The 17,565-nt window shown below is 46.8% G+C and overlaps 1 protein-coding gene across 1 annotated transcript; it reads right to left on the bottom strand.

Moving 5' to 3' along the window:
* Window positions 1-255: 255 nt before the first annotated feature.
* C1QL3 (complement C1q like 3) lies at window positions 256-6,236 on the bottom strand. The gene is made up of 2 exons (XM_051610549.1): window positions 5,634-6,236; window positions 256-926 (listed from the first exon to the last, which is right to left on the bottom strand). Exons 1-2 carry the CDS (start codon window positions 6,219-6,221, stop codon window positions 747-749), a joined length of 768 nt encoding a protein of 255 aa, XP_051466509.1. The 5' UTR covers window positions 6,222-6,236; the 3' UTR covers window positions 256-746.
* Between the last annotated feature and the right edge of the window lie 11,329 nt (window positions 6,237-17,565).

Below are 17,565 nucleotides of genomic sequence, written 5' to 3'. Positions count from 1 at the left end.
AATAGTTTGTCAACTGTTATATTTTCCAGGAAAAAAAAAAAAAAAAGCATTTCTTCTATCCTTTTTCTTTTAGAACACAGGTACAGGGAAGACAAAATTTTAAACAACTACACTGGACTGATTTTATGTTAAAAGTCTAATGTAAACCTACAAAGCAGGAACATTGAGTTAAGGCTTGAAGCTGATTGTTTTCTAGTCTTAAGTGGAAGGGTAAGAAAAGTACAAGGCAAAGAATTCCTTTGGAGAGAAAGCATATTTTGATTACTTCTTCCTTTTATTGTAAAAACATTCCTCCCCACACTATGAGTGGACTCCAAGCATCATTGTTAGCAAGTAAGTCACAAGAACCAAAGCTGAAGTATGGATAAAGCAGCAAGATCATAACACATCAAAGTATCATATACACTGAAGAAATAACTCAGCATCCTTAGGTGTGATTTTTTTTCTATAAAAATTTCATCTATGAAGGACTTTATTCACATGGACACTAACAATGAGGAAGTATTTGCTTTGGCGGTAGTGGATCACACATCTGTTTAACTTGTTTTGTAATTTTTTAACATAAGGTTTCTCTGTGTTGGACAGATGTGAATCAGGTAGCATTGGACTTTTTTCCCCACTGCTGAGGTGCTCGGTGGTCGCTCTCTGCGGGGGTGCTTGTTTCACTGACTTCTGCCACGCAAATCCATTGCTTAGAAGAGCTAGCTTCATTTTTGGACTGGTTTGGTGGGTCTCTTTACTCATTATCAGTCAGCATAAATAATAAATCCAGAAAATGTGCTGTATTTGTTGTTGTTTCCTCCGTGTGCTTTTCCTCCATCTAATTTAATGTAAACTTCATCTCCTGGCTCCAAATGAAGAACCACGCTGTTACTGGCATAGTCGTAGTTCTGATCAGCATCCTGAGCAATTGCACTAGCTCGAACCTACATAAAATACATAAGGAGTGGTTAAGAAAACAGGTAATTTTTCCTGCATGGCGAAATTAAAGCACACCCTCAACATTCTACTCAGCATGTGTAAACTGCCCCTTTGAATGTCTGGCAACATATATTGTGGGTTTGATGGTTGTTGCTTATTTTCTCCTGCAATACAACATCTGAAACTAAAACAATGACCTGTTTTCTCAGTCACCTGATTAATACACAACTGTTTGCACTCCTGTAAATGTTTGGAGCCTTTTAAAATCTATGCATAATAACAGTGGGAGTTCAGAGAACTGAACCTAGATGTGTGCCAGTTCCACAGGGGTGCAACTTCTGTGTCAGAGGAACAACTGACTGACACGAGCATGCATGTAGAGTGAGGCCCTACTGATACCAGGCTGGACTTCTTCCAGAGGTGACTTACTGTCATACTACTAATAGGATGGTGCAACAAAAAGAATACAAAAAGTACACACCTACCCACATACATGTACATGCCAATGCACACAAGCAGGTAAGGATCCTCCTCAGGGTTTGGGAAAACTGTTACTGCCACATTTCAGTATGCAAACATTTAACTTCTCTGTGCTGTAAGAGACGCACATTGGAAAAACCACAGGCAAGTTGCTATGTGCTTCATGATGTTTTGGAGTTTACAAGTAATTTTTTCATTTGCAGCTTTCACTTAAACATATGATTTTTCTGATTTCTCCCTTGCTATTCCACTGCTGATTAAATCTACTAGCAAGCTGGAAGTAATCTGTAATTTCAAGATTTATGTTGGTTTCCAGCAATGAACAGTTTGGCATTGCAAGTCTCCAAATCATTTATATATAATTTGACCCTGTTTGGTAAAATATTTAAACTTAGTTGTATGTGATTTATTTCAGTGCAGCACATCATCTGCTTATTGCTTGTCTTTGTTCTTGCTTAGTTACAGAGCAGCAGGTGATTTAGTGGTGTTCCAAACCCGAACTAAGTAATAATGCATGATTCGGCGTACTATATGTGGGATTTTATCTGTTCAGAATTGAAAATAGAGGCTATAAGTCACAATTTTCCATGGATTTCCATTCTCCTTTCAAATTTTAAATGATACATTTCCAAATTAAATTTTAATGTGGTATGATTTCACATTAATATTGAGATGTTAAAAAGAAGGGTGTTCTTTTACCATGCAAGATCTTATGGCATTATGCAGCTTGAAAATCACAGTAGGTGGAAATTCTTTGTACATCCTGGAAGAGGAAGAAAGGCTTAAAAGGCTTGCAGTGGTGTGACAGGCTACAAATTTAAACTGATACATGGTATTATGATAAACACCAAGTATTTAATGACTTCATCTTGAATTGCCTGGTACTGTTTACAAAGACAAGCTATTTTGCTAATGTTTAAGGAATAACTTCTAAGCACTGAGTGTTTCCTCTGGATTAATGACTGGCAGGGTGGAGTTGAAGGCTCTGGGCTATTAACCCTGCAAATACTCTCCACAGAAAATAAGATGAGATTATTGTTGGTAGTGTAAATGGAAAGGGCAAATGGAAAGAAGTTAAAAGCATACAGATGAGGCAGAAAAACTTCCACAGAGAACTAGTATCTTACACACTGGCAAACAAAATGGCTTAAATTACTTTCCAGTTCTCCATTTGTATAATGAAGAAATGGTACTTCGTGGATTTGTTTAAAATTCAAATTTTATTAGTGACTACCCTAAGGGAGTCAGCATATGGACACTGGCTTCAACAGCAATGGAGATTTCATTTTTTAAGATTCTACATCGTATGTGCCAGGGGAAGAAGAAAAGAATCAGGGTATTGAAAGGTTAGAAGCCAAAGTGTGGATTCTGCAGGCCTATCTAGAGCAGCAAATGTCTTGTAAAATCCAGTGTGCTATTCTTGGGATGTTTTGCCCCCTGTTTGGTCAGCCAGAGCAATTTCTTTTTAAAGCCTGGGAGAACAGTCTGAAATGAATTCTCAGTGTACTGCTGCAAGAGAGAGTAAATGGATCTCAAAATGAAACCATTAACAGACTATGCATTTCCTAAGTTGCCTAGCTGCTCCCCTCACGAACTTACACTCTCAGGTTGCCCACACCTACTGGCTAAGTTGTCTGATCTCAGCAGTTCCCTGTTCAAGCTTTATCACCATTAAATAAAGCCATGTGTTAACAGTGGAGACCTTGAAATTTCCTCTGTGCACTGCTTAGAAATATTTTTTTTTTCTGTAAGCCACAGTCTTTCCAACAGTTTAGGTTTTTATATTGTTAGAAAACACTGAATTTGTAATGTTTTCTTTGTCAGACTCCATTTAAAGACTCACTTTCAAAATTTCTGAGCTTTCTTACAAATGATATGTGAAGTTAACCACTGTGACATCACATCAGCATTTAGTGTTTCAAGTATAAATCATAATCAAAGAGACACTGCTGCATTAAAACTGTGCATCAATTGTAAATAGTTGGTATGCAAATATTTTCCTAAATACTTATCTTTACATAGATATATACAAATATACACACAGAACCCTTGTCCTCTTTTTTTCTTTGAATCACTGCAAGTTTAATTTGTCTTATGTCTGGTACTTACATTTGGTAACGGCCAGACTTCAGGCTCAGATTAATATTTTAACTGTGACTTCTTTAAAAAAGTACTGGTACGAATTTATTTTTCAGGGTTGGGAAAAGAAACACTTCAAAACATTATAAATACGGTTCCAAAATGGATTAATGTATTAATTGCAAGTAAAATGGTGTTCTCGTGTAGACAACGTTGCCTTTGTATGAAAAAATCAGAGTGACTGTATCACAACGGGCTTTGGTTTATCGGCGGAGACGGTATTTATGGTAGACATTTTCTAATTTAATTAATTGCTGCTGATGCCGTCATTATGCTCTTTTCACAGTACTACAGAGGAGCCATAAACAAAAGGTTAAGTGGCACGTCGGATTAATTGACCGCCTGCGCAGCGCGCGGGGCCGCGGCGGGGATGCCCGGCGCTGGGGGGAGCAGACCCGCCAACGAACGAGCCCCTCCGCGACCCCGGGGCACGGCGGGGACATGCACTCCCGTTGTTAGTCCTATCGACACCTCCCGGAGCCTATCAACATCCCCATCCCACCCCGCCGGAGCATGAAAAACCCGGGTAGAGGGGCAGCGCTGGGCTGGGGGCTCCCCGAGCCTGGCAGAACCGGCAGCCTCTGGCCCCCGGAGTGCCGGGACAGCTCGGACAGCGAACGACTTGTTGAGCGGCTGGTCCCTCGCCCTCCCGCCGCACGGGGGACCGGGGCAGCTCCGGGGGCACCCGGAGACACGGGAAAGCCCGGGCACATCGCCCTGCCCACAGGCACCCAAAGCCGGAGAGACGGCAGGTGCCCCGGCAGCGAGCGCCGTCGCGATTCCAGCCATCGTGTCTGCCTGTGTCTGTTGCCCACGGATGGAAGAAGCGCTACACCCCAAAGAAAGGCTCCCCGGGGGCAATGTCACAGGCACAGCCTCCGGGATCGCGGTGGCCACGCTTATCCTCATCAAAATGGATGATTCCTCTGTCTTTCAGACGGTGGCATCGCAAGATTTGTAATTATTTTGAACATTCTCACCTTCCTGCGGAGGCTGCCGGCAGACCCGGGGCTGGTGCCTGTGCTTGCCCCCCGGCCCGCCCGTCAGCCGGCGCGTCCCGCCGAAGGGCAAGGGCTGCAGACGCCGAGCTCACACCGTTACCGGCATTCCCGGGCGCAGGAAAACCTCTCTCCCCGGCGGAGGCTGAGCGTGCCGGGCTCGGCGACACGCTGCGTGGGAGCCCCGAGCCGTGCCGGGGCTGCTTTCCTCCCCCTCATCTCACCTTTCCCCACGCAGGACCCACCTCCTCCTGAGCTCACCTTCCGCCCCGATTCCCTTCCTTCCCGCGGAGTTTCCTCTCCCCGGGGAAACGCCAGTCACCCTCCCGGGCTCTGCTGGAGCCCGCTGGGGCAGCGCTGCCTGCGCTACCGCCCCGACCCCGCTCCCGTCGCGGCCGGGCCGAGGGCAGCGCTCCGCGGCCGGGGCTGCAGCCGGCACTGACCGAGGGCCCCTGGGGAAGGCCAAGTGCCGCTCTGCCCGCGGGCCGGCCCGGACAGCGGCGTCACCCCCAGGAAAGAGTTCATTGAGTTTGTATCCACCCCGCGGCCCGGGCCGGCCCCGGCTCTCCGCGGAACCCGAGGCAGAGGGGGCAGCGCACCCCGCCTCGAACCCGCCGTGCCCGCAGGCTGCCCACCCGCTGCGGAGCGCCGGGCACCCGCAGCCCCGGGGCTCGCCCTGCCCCTGCCTCGCCCGGGCTCCAGCACCTCTCCCGCCGCCCGCAGCGGCCGCCCGGCCCCCTCCCCGCCCGCCGCCCGCTTCCCGCCCTTCCCACACGCCCCGCTCCGCCCGTTCCCCTCACGATGCCGGTTTCCCTCGGCGAGTCCGGCTCCGCCCAGGGGCTCACTGTCCTCAAGGCAGCCGCTCCCTCAGGGACTCAGGTTTCCCCCAGCCACCCGCGCCCGTCACAGCACCTGCTCCCCTCAAAAAGTCAGAGCCCCCCCGGCACTTGCTCCCCTCGGGCAGCCCCACTCCCCCCTGCGCCCGTCTCCCTTACGGCACCCTGCCCCCCTGAGGAAGCCCGGCTCCCCCCGGCGCCCGCTGCCTTTCCTGCGGCCGCTGCCCTCCCGTCCCCGGTTGCCCTTGGCGCTCCCCACCTGGTTGTTCTTGCAGAGATCGGCCCACATGCTGGTGCCGTCGCCGCCCCGCATGAGCACATGGTAGGTGAAGAAGTAGATGCCGGGGATGGAGCAGGTGAACTTGCCGGTGGTGGGGTCGTAGTGGTTGCCCAGGTTGGTGACCACGTCGTCGAACTTGAGCACCTCGTAGCCCTCGTGCTGCCGCTTGAGGCCGGCGTAGAAGGCGATCTTGGGGACGGTGCTGTAGGTGGCGGCGCTGATGGCCCCCGCCGCGTTCAGCCCCGGCGCCCCGGGAGGGCCCGGCAGGCCCTGCCGGCCCGGCTCGCCCTTCTCACCCGGCGGCCCCACCGGGCCGGGCGGCCCCGGCTCCCCCGGCGGGCCGCGGGGCCCCGCTTTGCCCGGCCGGCCGGCCTCCCCCTTGGGCCCCTGGATGAAGGTGGGCAGGGACTGCATGAGGCCGCGGTCGGGCGTGGCCGCCGTGCTGGGCGCCTTGGTGCCGCCGTAGGGGTCGCAGACCATGCGGCAGGTGCCCAGCATCTCGTAGTGCGCCGAGGTGCCGGCCGAGCTGACCAGCACCGGGATCAGGATCACCAGCAGCAGCACCATCACCACCCCCAGCGCGCCGGCCGCGATCAGCCGCCGCCTGCTGCCCACCAGCCGGCTCAGCGCAGGGCGATCCTCTTGCCTGCTTTTGGACAAAATCTTGATGGTTGGTCGGGAACCTCCTCAGAGCCGAAAAACCGCCGAGCTCGCCCGAGCTCGGCTCCCCTGGGGCTTGGCTGCCCTCCCGCTGCCGCTGGCGGCGGGGGCTCCGGCGGGTCGCGGCGCTCGGTGCGGCCGCTGCGGGCGCCGGGCGGGAGCGAGGGACGGAGGGAGGGAGGGAAGGAGGGCGAGCAGGGAGCGCTGCCGCCGCGCCCCGGCCGCCCGCACTTTTATGCTCCCGCTGGCGATCGACTTTTTTTTTTTTGCAGGCTGTGCCAGTCCGAGTCAACTTTCCCTGGAACTTGCCTTTCCTCTCGCGATCGCCCCGCTCGCCTCCTCGCTCGCTCTCTTTCTTTTTTTTCTGTTTTTTTGTTGTTGTTGTTTTCCGCCCAGAAGACAGTCCTCACCGGGGACGCGCCTCCCGGCCGCCCCGCAGCCGCCCCGCTGCCCAGCGCCGAGATCCCGCACCGCCGCGCCGCGCCGGAGCCCGAGCCGGAGGGAGAGCGGGATCCTGCCCGGGTGCCACCTGCCAGGAGAGGAGGAGGCTGACGAGCGCGCTGGAGCAATTTATAGGCACCCAAAAGCGCAGGGGAAAGGGGAGCTGCTTTGGCATCTCATTCCAGCATCTGCTCTGCTCTTCCCACTCACAGAGAGTTTGGCATTACTCTGGCAGTGTGGGAAATATATATATTTTTTTCATCTCTCCCTCCCCCACCCCTCCCGCAAACGGATGAACAGCGAAATCGTGAGCCTCAGTCACTGGCTGCATCTTGCGATGACAGCTCGTTCTGGAGCAGACCGAAAGGAAGAGATGTGTTTAGCAGCCTCTGGGTACCCTTCAGGTCACCGATCGAGAATTAAAAGGTCAATCCACCTCCTGCTAAACACTTCCCTGAGGCCACCCTGCCTACTAGTGCTTTCTGGGAAATACCGCTTTAAGTGTAGGGATGCTTTACAATTACCAGTTGTCCAGGTGGAAGTTATTTGAAAATAAACCTCCCGCCTCGCGCAGTAACAGAGATTAGCATCTCTCACAATTCCCAGTCTCTCTCTTCCCCCCTCTCCGATTAACAACCGTAAAGGCAGAGAAGGAAACTGTTCTTTCTGTGAATTAAAGCCGACACACTCATCACCGGCTGCAGTGTTTCCCGGCGCTGGAGCCAGCCACCGTTTTGCTGGCAAACTGGCAGCGAGGGAAAGAGTTCCGTTTTGTTTAGAAGCCAAGGGGAAGTGTGGGGCATATACAGATCAACAGATGTCTCTGGAGTTAATTCGAACTCGGGAGCAGCAAAGGCTTTAAAGCCTTTTGTTAAGTATCGGGTTTGTTGGTTTTTGTTTTTGGTGTTTGTTTTTTTTTGGGGGGGGTTTTATTTACTTATTTTGTGTGTGTGTGAAAGATTTCTCCTCCCCCAAGGGCTGGTAGGCATTTATGTGACTGAGTGGGAAGGTGAATGTGCAATATTAGTGGCACTTCTCCTGAGAAAATATTAAGGAACTTGTCCTGCTTACAAATATACAAGGTACACAAAGAGCTGTTTAAATAAACAAACAGAATTGATTCCTAAATCATACTTCTGTATTCAGGAGCAATAGACGTCTATCAAACGTGGGTGACATTTGCCTGTCAATACAGGGATGATGGCTGGAAAGAGTGTGACTTATTACAGCAAGGCAAGAATTGGAAATGAGCAGCAGCGGCAAACAGGACAACAACCAAACGATAGCATCTCCAGCGATGATCAGAGGGCTGTGATCTTGTCTTGGATTTTAACAGCACGAATCCCCTCTCCCCTCACCCATTCTCTTTTCTTTCTTTTCTATTCCGCAGCACAATAAGGTCAAACAAGCAGGCAGTGGGAAACAAAGATTCATTGATTCTTCCTTTTAAGCAGAAATGTCAGGCAGCTCCTTTTGCTCTTCCTGAGAGACCCAAAGGCAGCGAGTGTGTCCGCGCGGTGCAGCAATGGGCCAGCCCAGCTCCTTATCACCCCAGAAAACTCCTGATAAGCTTCCGTTTCCTACACTTGAAAATATCCCTCCCTCCCACATTCTGAACTTTTTTTTTTTACTTTTTTTTTTTCTTTCCTCTAATGCTCTGACTTTAAAAAATTCTTTATCTGGCACTGATTCAAGCTAGCCAGTTCCCTCAGCTAAGGGCTTCCCCTCAAGACCCAGGAAGGCAGCTGAACACACTTGGATGATTATGTTTGTATCTCATCGCTCTCTTCACCCCACAGGAAAGGGCTTTCAGCACTGCTCTTTCGTCTGGGTAGGACAAAAGAAAAGTTGTGCCAAGAGTGATGGGTTTGTCTCAGCCTGTAGTTGGTCCCTCGAGGTGTTGCATTTAGTGATTTCTAACCCAGGTGGTTTTCTTGACATCAGGATGTGCATAAACCTCCATTGCAACAGCCGTGTTACAGAGTGGGAAAAGAGCAATTTTCCCAATCTCTTGCCTTCAGATAGACACAAACCCTGTTGTGGTCTGTCAAGCCACAGCAATGCTGGGTGACTTACTGGCCCAGAGCACACTCGCAGTTCCTTACTCCAGCTATGAGAAAGCAAGGTCCTACCATACCAACCACGTTTACCTTCTTAATAGACAAGAAAGAGCCAAGAATGCTCACTCACTGTAGGCTTTTGCAGATTTTTTCCCAAAGAAGACAGCAACAAAAATCAGAGCCTGAATAAGCAGAATAGAGAGAACGGGGCAAGTACAGGTGTTGGGTTGTCAACAGAGTTTGTATGTTAGTTAGGAACATAGCCTGGGACCTTGAATGCCAGACCAGTGTTTTAGTTACCTGATTATCCATAGTTCCCAAGGAAGAAAATGTATTTTCCAAGGAAAGTAAGAACAGGAAAAAAAAGGGCTCAGAAGTTATGCACTGGAGGTCCCAGTAATCCAGAGGTAGGGAAATGCAGAAATCTCTTTTTACCACAGGACCTTTGTTTTCCTGAAGTGGTCTGTCAAATAATTGATTTGCTGTAATTAAGGCCTGGGTAGCATTTATGTTATAATATAATCTCCTCTCCATGCTAAAGGCTAACAGTTGAGATTGACAGTCCATTCTTAATATAACCATTGTACCTATGTGAGCTGCTGCCAGTCTTAATGCCTTAGGTTTCTTTGTGTTTTTGAAGCCCTCTTGCAGGCTTGCTCCAGTCTTTCAGCCTGCTTGCTTCCCTCCCCGTTCTCTGGGCCTTTACACATTCAGACCCGCAGCTGGTGTTCAAGCTGTATCCCCTGCAGCTTCTGCCATTTGAAACAGCCTTCTCACAGCTCTTTTCCTTACTGCCTAATTAGTTAATGTTCATACAGAGCCTTAAAGATGTACAGCATAACATGCATGTCCATTTTACATGTGTGGCATTGCCTCAGCTCTAAGATAGGGAAAAACTGGAGGAAATGGTGTAAGAACGTATTCATTGGCACGCAGGGGAACAGGTTCTGCAGTCACCAGGCTCAAAATGGCTCCTAATGCCTGCAGTGTTGAAGTCAAAGGGTTAGCCCAGGCAAAACACTCTGTGAGAAAGGGCAACCTTTTACCAGCTACAACATGCAGGAGTAATGCAGAAAAATGCATATGCCGAGTAAAGGAGGATTCAAATGCCATGCCAAGTTCCATACTGCTTCTGCTCACTCCTATCTGCACCTGTTTTGCTTCTGCTTATATTTTAACTCCTCTTAATTATTATTTTAGAGAAGCGTTTTGAATTTCAGTCAAGTCAAAAATAAAGGCTTTGCTACACTCTACCTTCGTAAACAGTAGTTTAACTATGTATACAAAGTTAGCATTTCAACCTGGGTTGGATACCAGTGATATGGTCAAGGAACAACAGGCGCTCACTTCAACAGGTAAGTGAATTCAATGCTACAAAATGAAAAAATATTTTAACTGGGGTGAAACTATTCATGTCAGTATAGATGGCTTAAAGGTACCATGGTGATATGGTAATTACACATGACTGGTTACTGGGGGGCAGGGGAGAATTAAAATGGGAAGATCTGTACCCTGTCCCTGTATATCTTGTTTTGACTGGTGAATTACCACAGATTCCAAAACATAACTGTGTGTGTAAAAGTAAGTCTTAAACACACAGGGAGCTAAAGATCACACATTCAGCTGACCATGTTTAAGGGTATAAAAAAATCACATACGACACTTGATATTTGCCAGCATAAACAGCAGTAATTAACCATAAAAGATACTCATAAGTGCAAGTGTCCTCCAAAGATTAAACCCTCAGTTGCAAGTATAAAAGATTGCTCTTGCAGGTTTCCTTTCTCCTTTCTCACGTGTGCCTGCAAGCCTGCTTCTTTCTGTCTTCTCTCTCCTCCTTTCCCTTCCCATGATCCAAGGTGGCAAATGCAAAGCTGTGGTGATGCAGGGGAAGCTTATTGTCAGCCTTGGGGGTATTTGTTCATTGTGATGCTAGTACTTTTTCAATCCCACTGGTGCCTGACCAGTTAGTTGATTGCTCTTGCACTGGTGAGGCTGTACAACTGCCAAGAGCTGTACTTGTTACTAGGGTCAGCTTCATAGTCTCTGGGTAAAGCTGGGTAAAACCCTTTTCCTGATCTGTCACCCCTTCCAAGTGACAGATCCAGGCTTTCCTTTGCCAGGGGAGCTGTGGTTTGGACAGTTTCCAGCGAGGCACTGAGAGCCATGGCACTATAGAGGTGCCACTGAGCAATGCTTGAACCAGCCAGTAAATGCCTACTTCATTAACAGCCTAAATTTGCCTATAAGTGCACTGTGTTTCAGAAACTGGGTGTTAAACAATGACTTGTTTCACCCAGCACTTCCAGAGGGCCTGGATATCCAGTGCCCCCAGAGGTCATGATAGTGCCTGCTTGCAGTAAGGTCCAGCTCGCAGTCTGGGTCAGCTGTACTTGCTGAAAACACCCTATTTTCTCAACATTCTCCTCACTCCTGTAGGACAGGCATTTTAACTCATCACCCTCTTTGCACGTAGAGGTCTTGGCTTCTGCAACCACCTGTGTAACTGCATCAGTGACTGAGATGTTTTTCATGTAGGCTTTCTGCTTGATGTTCCCCTTAACTCCTTCTCAAGCAAAATCCATAGCAGGTAACCTACGCAGGGACACGGAAGAACCGAAAATGTTCATTAATAAATCCCAAAATCTAGAGATACTCGTAAGTGCTGTTAAATCAAGGAGTATTGCCAATAGTGAAGGCTACAGTGTTGCATTCTTATGAAGATATAAATAGTAAATACAAAGGGGTGGAAGATAAATGCCTCTAATGTGGGAGTAAGATTAAACAACCATTTTGTCCCTGCTTAAAACTATACCAATAAGCAAAGGCATAAATCATGTTGCAGTTCTATTAAAAATTATGTCAGTTGTTAGAGTCAATCAGGAGGAGATTTCCAGGTGATTTGCCCATGAGTAAGATCTTGGTTACTTTGAAATTGTTATTAGACTGCCAATGCTATTAAAGAGAGATCTCGGGGGGAAAAAAAGCAAGAGCAGAGACAAGCTTTTCTAGACTGTCATCTGCGATTTACCCTTCCTCCAAACCTGAAAGACTCCTTTTCCATTGTTTTACCAACCCAGCAATCTTCTGACATTTCATGCCAGAGTCCTTTATATTCATCAGGAGGTTGATGGATGGGCAATAAGAATGGATAGCTGGGAGTGGACAATTCAAAATTAAAATCCCCAGAGTAGCAAGACGCCCAAAAGATTTATTTTTTCTTCTGTCATCCCCTCAACTGATTTTGTTTTTGTGCTTGATTATGGATTTCTGGAGTAGTTAATAGTGTAATTTACTTTGCAAATTGCAATTATTTCTGATCATTAATTTTTCTTCCTATAAGTTTCATTAGTCAAAGCAGAAAACTCTTTGATTCCAAACAATCTTCTTTACAACAAAATGGCAGACAGTGGAATTCGGTGTGATCCTGCAAGATGCTGGGCCTTTAATCATTATGGTAGGCAACTGTGTTCAGGATTTTGTGAAACTTGGCCTTGCTTTGTTGAAGAAAAGTATGTTGCAATGTTGAGATGTGAGCAGTTCCATCACAAATGAGGAATAGCTCCACTGGAGTGATTAAACTGTAAAGAAGTTAAGAAATGTATATGAGATCAGAATTGGCTGCACTAATTGCATCACACTCAGAGAGCTGCAAAACACAGGGAGATACAATGGATGGATGTTTTCCTTCCCAAAAGGGACTGATTTTGCCTGCACAATGAAAAAGAGACCAGGGGTTTCCTCACTGCTCTGTAGAGATATGAGCAGTGCAGAGGAACCATTGTGCATGTTTCCCAGCATAATGTATTGCCAATGCCATTATTAATAGGCTTTCCTGTACTGAATGTAACTTCGGTTTTAGTATTTGTGAATTTAGCAATAGCAACAAAACCAGGATGTTGATTGGAGAGAAAAATTGAAGTATTTATTACCCTCTGAGATACACATATGTTCTTACGCAATGCATACATTCTTCAGCTAGATTGTTGGTGTTCTTTTTTAAAAAATATAAAACTCTAGTATGTACAATTACTGCACAAATCCAAAAATCATTAGGTAAGATGAGGAGTGTGACTGGCTAAAGAGCATGTTTACCAGCAGAGGATTGAGGTTTTCTATTCTCCAGAAAGACAGAATCTCATCTGGATTTTTTCTTTCAAGTAGTGAGACACTATTTGAGGGGCAATTGACTCAAACTCGAGCACAGGAAGTTCCACCTCAACATGAGGAAGGACTTCTTTACTGTGAGGGTTAGAGAGCACTGGAACAGGCTGCCCAGAGAGGTTGTGGAGTCTCCTTCTCTGGAGACTTTCAAGACCTGTCTGGACACCTTTCTGAGTGATCTGCCCTAATTTTTTTGGTCCTGCTCTGGCAGGGAGTTGGACTCAATGATCTTCAGACCTCCCTTCCAACCCCTAATATTCTGTGATTATGCATATGTTTATAATACACAGACACACACACATGCCCAAGAACATGTATGCACACATACATAAAATAAAAATGTGTGTGTTTTAACTGGACTCAGAGCAGAACACTAAAACCCGTGGTTATCATAATTCAGCAACCTGCCATTTTGTATTTAATTGTTTAAATATAACAAAAAAGAGAGGATAATATACTCAACATTCTATGAAAATATTTTTAATCACTGGTGTGCACATGGAGTTACTCTGCTGAGCTAATGGATGGAGTGCCAAGTGCTGTTTGCACTTAACACATGAGTGACTCCATTGGCCTGAAAGGAGCTCTTGGTCCTATGTCACTATGCAGTGCAGCTCATTGAACTTACAGTTTCACTGGTATTTGTAAGAACAGAATTTAGCCTGGAATCTTCTGTTTAATTAACTTTAAATCACTAATGACACTCTTTAAATACCTAAAAGAGGCAAGAATCTTTTCTTGAGTTTAATGCCTGGGAAAGAGAAAGAAAGGGGAAGAATTTGCACTGAGTGTTCTGATAAATGCCACTTCTGCCTGCAACACTGGGAGGAATCAGGAAGGGAAAGCCAAGGAGAGGGCAGTGTCTCTCACCATCTCTTCAGGAGACCGATGTGGACCTGGGTCACAAAGGGAATGTCATTTCTGGAGAGCATAATTTCTAGCCGTAACGTTGCAGTGAAAATACATTGAGATAATGTTATTCAGATGTAATTTTGAGAGTTCTTTTTGAACCAGGCACAATGCAGCACAGAGAATATGCCTGCAGGAGGAATCTTTGTACTTTGACACTTGGAGAAACACTGAGGCAAAGACGAATGGTGGCAGCTTGGGCCAAATCCTTCCTCCGAACAACTTGTCTGGTAACTGCTCTTCCAACATTTGCCTCCCACCAGGTAGGGGTATTAAAGAGTTTAAGCACAAACTAATTTGCTGCCAGATTTGTCACTCAGGTTCCTTTATTCAGGAAGTATGGCAGGCGGAAAGCAACATGCTGTTGTGCTGCCAAGCATGGACGCCTTGGGATCCAGCCATCAGACAGCCCGAGTCTAAAGACTTTGAGTCTGAGTTCCCTCTTTGTGTATTTAATCACCTCCTTAGGGATTATATCCAAGATTTTTTGTAATTTAAAAAAAAATATTATTATTTTTTATGCTGGGCAGGCAGTTACTCAGTATTTAACATATACCTTTTGATGGGTTTCTGTTACTGGTTATGCCATTATCACACCTTACTCAATCTGTTACACCTTTCTGCATTTTAAAGTGCTAATTAGTAGCTAGTCTGAAGCCAGTAAGTAGGTATCTCAGTAACAGTATCACATCTGGGCTTCCCTTCCTCTTACCATGCTCAGGGGACAGGTAAAAATACAGTTTGGTTTGGTATTATTATTATTATTATTATTATTATTATTATTATTATTATTATTATTATTATTATTATTATTACTATTTTCCACTGAAAATAAACTGGCTCACAGCTATGACTTCAGTATGTCACATTAGAATAGTTTCCTTTATCTGCCCAGCTTCCTTCATCCGCACAACATCAGATGAGTGGCACAAAGGAGAGACTGAGCTGCCCTTGCTGTCCCCTTTGCAGGTTTTGCTATCATTTGCACAGAGGAGAGATCTCACTGCAGAGGATGCTGCTGCCAGAGGAGGGCAAATGCAAAACCATCCCCAGCATGCCTGTCACTCGGAGGATTCACTTGCCTCCACTCTGGATGATCATCCTTGCAGTTTTCCCATTTATGCAGGTGTTTGTGCAAGGTTTTCAGAGTCTTCTTGCAAGAATATTTTGAAAATCCTTGAGCCCACAGACTATCCTGGAGTCAGGTCTTTATTCCTCATACATTTGTTCTCCTTGCCCTGGTTTATCTTCAGTTGTATAGAACCATAAATGAACTAATTTCCACTTACATCCAGTCAGACAGGCTGTAGAACAGTGAAAAATACAGACAAAAGCTGATTTTTGCCATCCTGGAGATCAGTCTGCCAGTTGCCCCTGTGGTCTCTCCCACTGGACACCTGCTGGGGGCAGAGGGTGCAGCACCTGCTCACCCAGGTGCTATGCAGGGGCAGCCACAGTGCCAGCAGAGAGTAACCAGGGAAGAAGAAGCAGTATGGTAACGGGAAGAAGGAAAAGTATTTGTCACACAGAGTTTGCTCACCACAAAGTGATGGCAACTGTCAGGTAAACCAGACACTGTGGTTGGGTTACTTGATTCTGGAGAAAGGCATGTTTTTGCCTAGCTCCACATGAGAACTGCGGGAAATGGAATAGAGAGCAAAAGTCTGTGGCTGATCTTGCTGAATGGGACAGATGGTAACCCTTGCCAAAAATAGCTTTGCTAGAAGTAGAACACATGGTAAGTTGCATTAATTTTAATAATTGCTTTTTATGCTTTGATAGAAACTGGCAAAGACCTAAAGGATCTTCTACCCAAGATAATTAGCATAGCTCTCCTTGACTGCTCCCCTTTAAAGAGAACGCTGTTTTGAGGCTCTTACAGCTCACAGAATTGAGAAGGATGAGGCTGCCCACTTGTGCCAGGAAAGCAGAGTGCTCAGCCGTATGTGGGACCCACAGAGAGAACAGCTTAGCTGCTGATTTATCAAATAGTTGGAGGCCACTAGAGCAGTGCAGAGTTTGGTCTACAAGGGGCATGCTTGTCTGCAGCCCGGCAACCTCCAACATCTGTCTGGCCAAAGGAGCTTGCAGAATCACACTCTGCAGGGGAGCAGATCCAAAGTCTTGAAGAAAAAGCGTATTTTTAATTTATTTTTTTTCCTCAGCAGATACAAAATTTCTTAGCTGGGGTAGGGAAAAGGGAACCGGCAGCTCCTTAGCCCACTGTGGAGGGGATTTTTGGCTTCTGCTGTGCCAGGTACAACTGTTGCTTTGCCATGTGAAAAGGGATAACAGGAAGAGTGTCCCTGAGCTGTGCTAAAGGGCACCACAGCTGCTGAAACATGCCACTGTGCACACACTACTGCTTCTTGCATCAACCTCAGGTTAGGTCAGGAATTAGGGATGCTTGACTTGGAAAGAAATCCTCATAACAAAGCAAACTCACCCAGCAATGATCCTGGCTAATGTCAGACAGCACCAGCATTTTGTTGACACCAGCCATCTCACTATGTAACTACATTGGTTTAGTCTTCTGCCCAGCTACATCAAAACATAGCACTGGCCACTGGCAGTGTCCGCACAATTGTTTTCTAATTGATGCAGTTAATGCAGGGCATCTGTTGTTCAACCAGGTCTAAAATGACATTTAATTACCTTGGGGATTTTGGAGAGCCAGCAATGCCTGCATTTCTCTCCAGTTCTCGGGAACAGACGATGTGCTTCCTACGTGGGGTGATACGCATTTTTTTATATGAATGAAATCCATTCTCTTTTGCAGCTAAAAGGTGTGCCTGTCAGTCCAGATCAGAGTCACTCTGGGATACAGCCACAAACCTGTCAGAGTCAGGTAGGCAAGAGGCCAATGTCTAGGAGTGGTATTTGTCCCTATTAGATTAAGAAAATCCACTGGAACTGCAGCTCTGTCCGCAGGAGAGTGCTGCGTGGCCACAGCTGAAAGGGATTGATTCTCTTCTTCCTGCAAGGGCCAAGCTCAGGCAAACAGACAGGATTTGTGCCATGTAACAGCAGCCTGGGCAGCTCTGAGTGTGTGATAGAAATGTAGAAGTACAGAAGCATAAAAGTGTTTGCATGCAAATAATGCCCCAAAAGGACACTTGAGCTAAACTTTGTGGGTTGGTTTGCGAATGTGAGTTGGATGGATAAATGCTGATTGTTCAGTGTGCTTGGGCAGGTAGCTTGAAAAAAGTCCTGCTAATTCAGCCACAGGGATTATAGAAGTGAGCAAACTCTTCCCTGTATGTGGGGCCTGCTCCCTCAATCATGGAGTGCCTTGTTTTATTCCTCCCCAAGCCAGAACTGAGGTGTGTAGGCGGGAGCTCAGCAGGGCCAGGGGGATGCTCTTGCCCAGGGAGGAGGCAGCTGCCAGCCAGCAGGTCCGTGCTGCAGCACTCAGAGGGGGGTTGGCACCAGAAACCACAACCTCTGTGCTCTGAAAAAAATCTCCTCTTTCCCACACCCTCCCCCAGCACCCCAAGGATCTGGTCCTCAAGCACGTGTGTGTGTATGTGGATTATGTTACTGATGCTACTTGTATTTGGTAATTTTTTAAAGCTCAGTGATTTAGACTGACAAATATATTCTGATTTCCTAATATGTTTTCTTCACATCTTTGTTGTTTTTTTTTCCATAAGAATTACTCTGTTCAGCAGCTCAGG

This window comes from Apus apus, chromosome 2, assembly GCF_020740795.1.
Source record: "Apus apus isolate bApuApu2 chromosome 2, bApuApu2.pri.cur, whole genome shotgun sequence".
Lineage (NCBI taxonomy): Eukaryota > Metazoa > Chordata > Aves > Apodiformes > Apodidae > Apus > Apus apus.
This window is presented reverse-complemented; position numbering and strand designations above follow the sequence as displayed.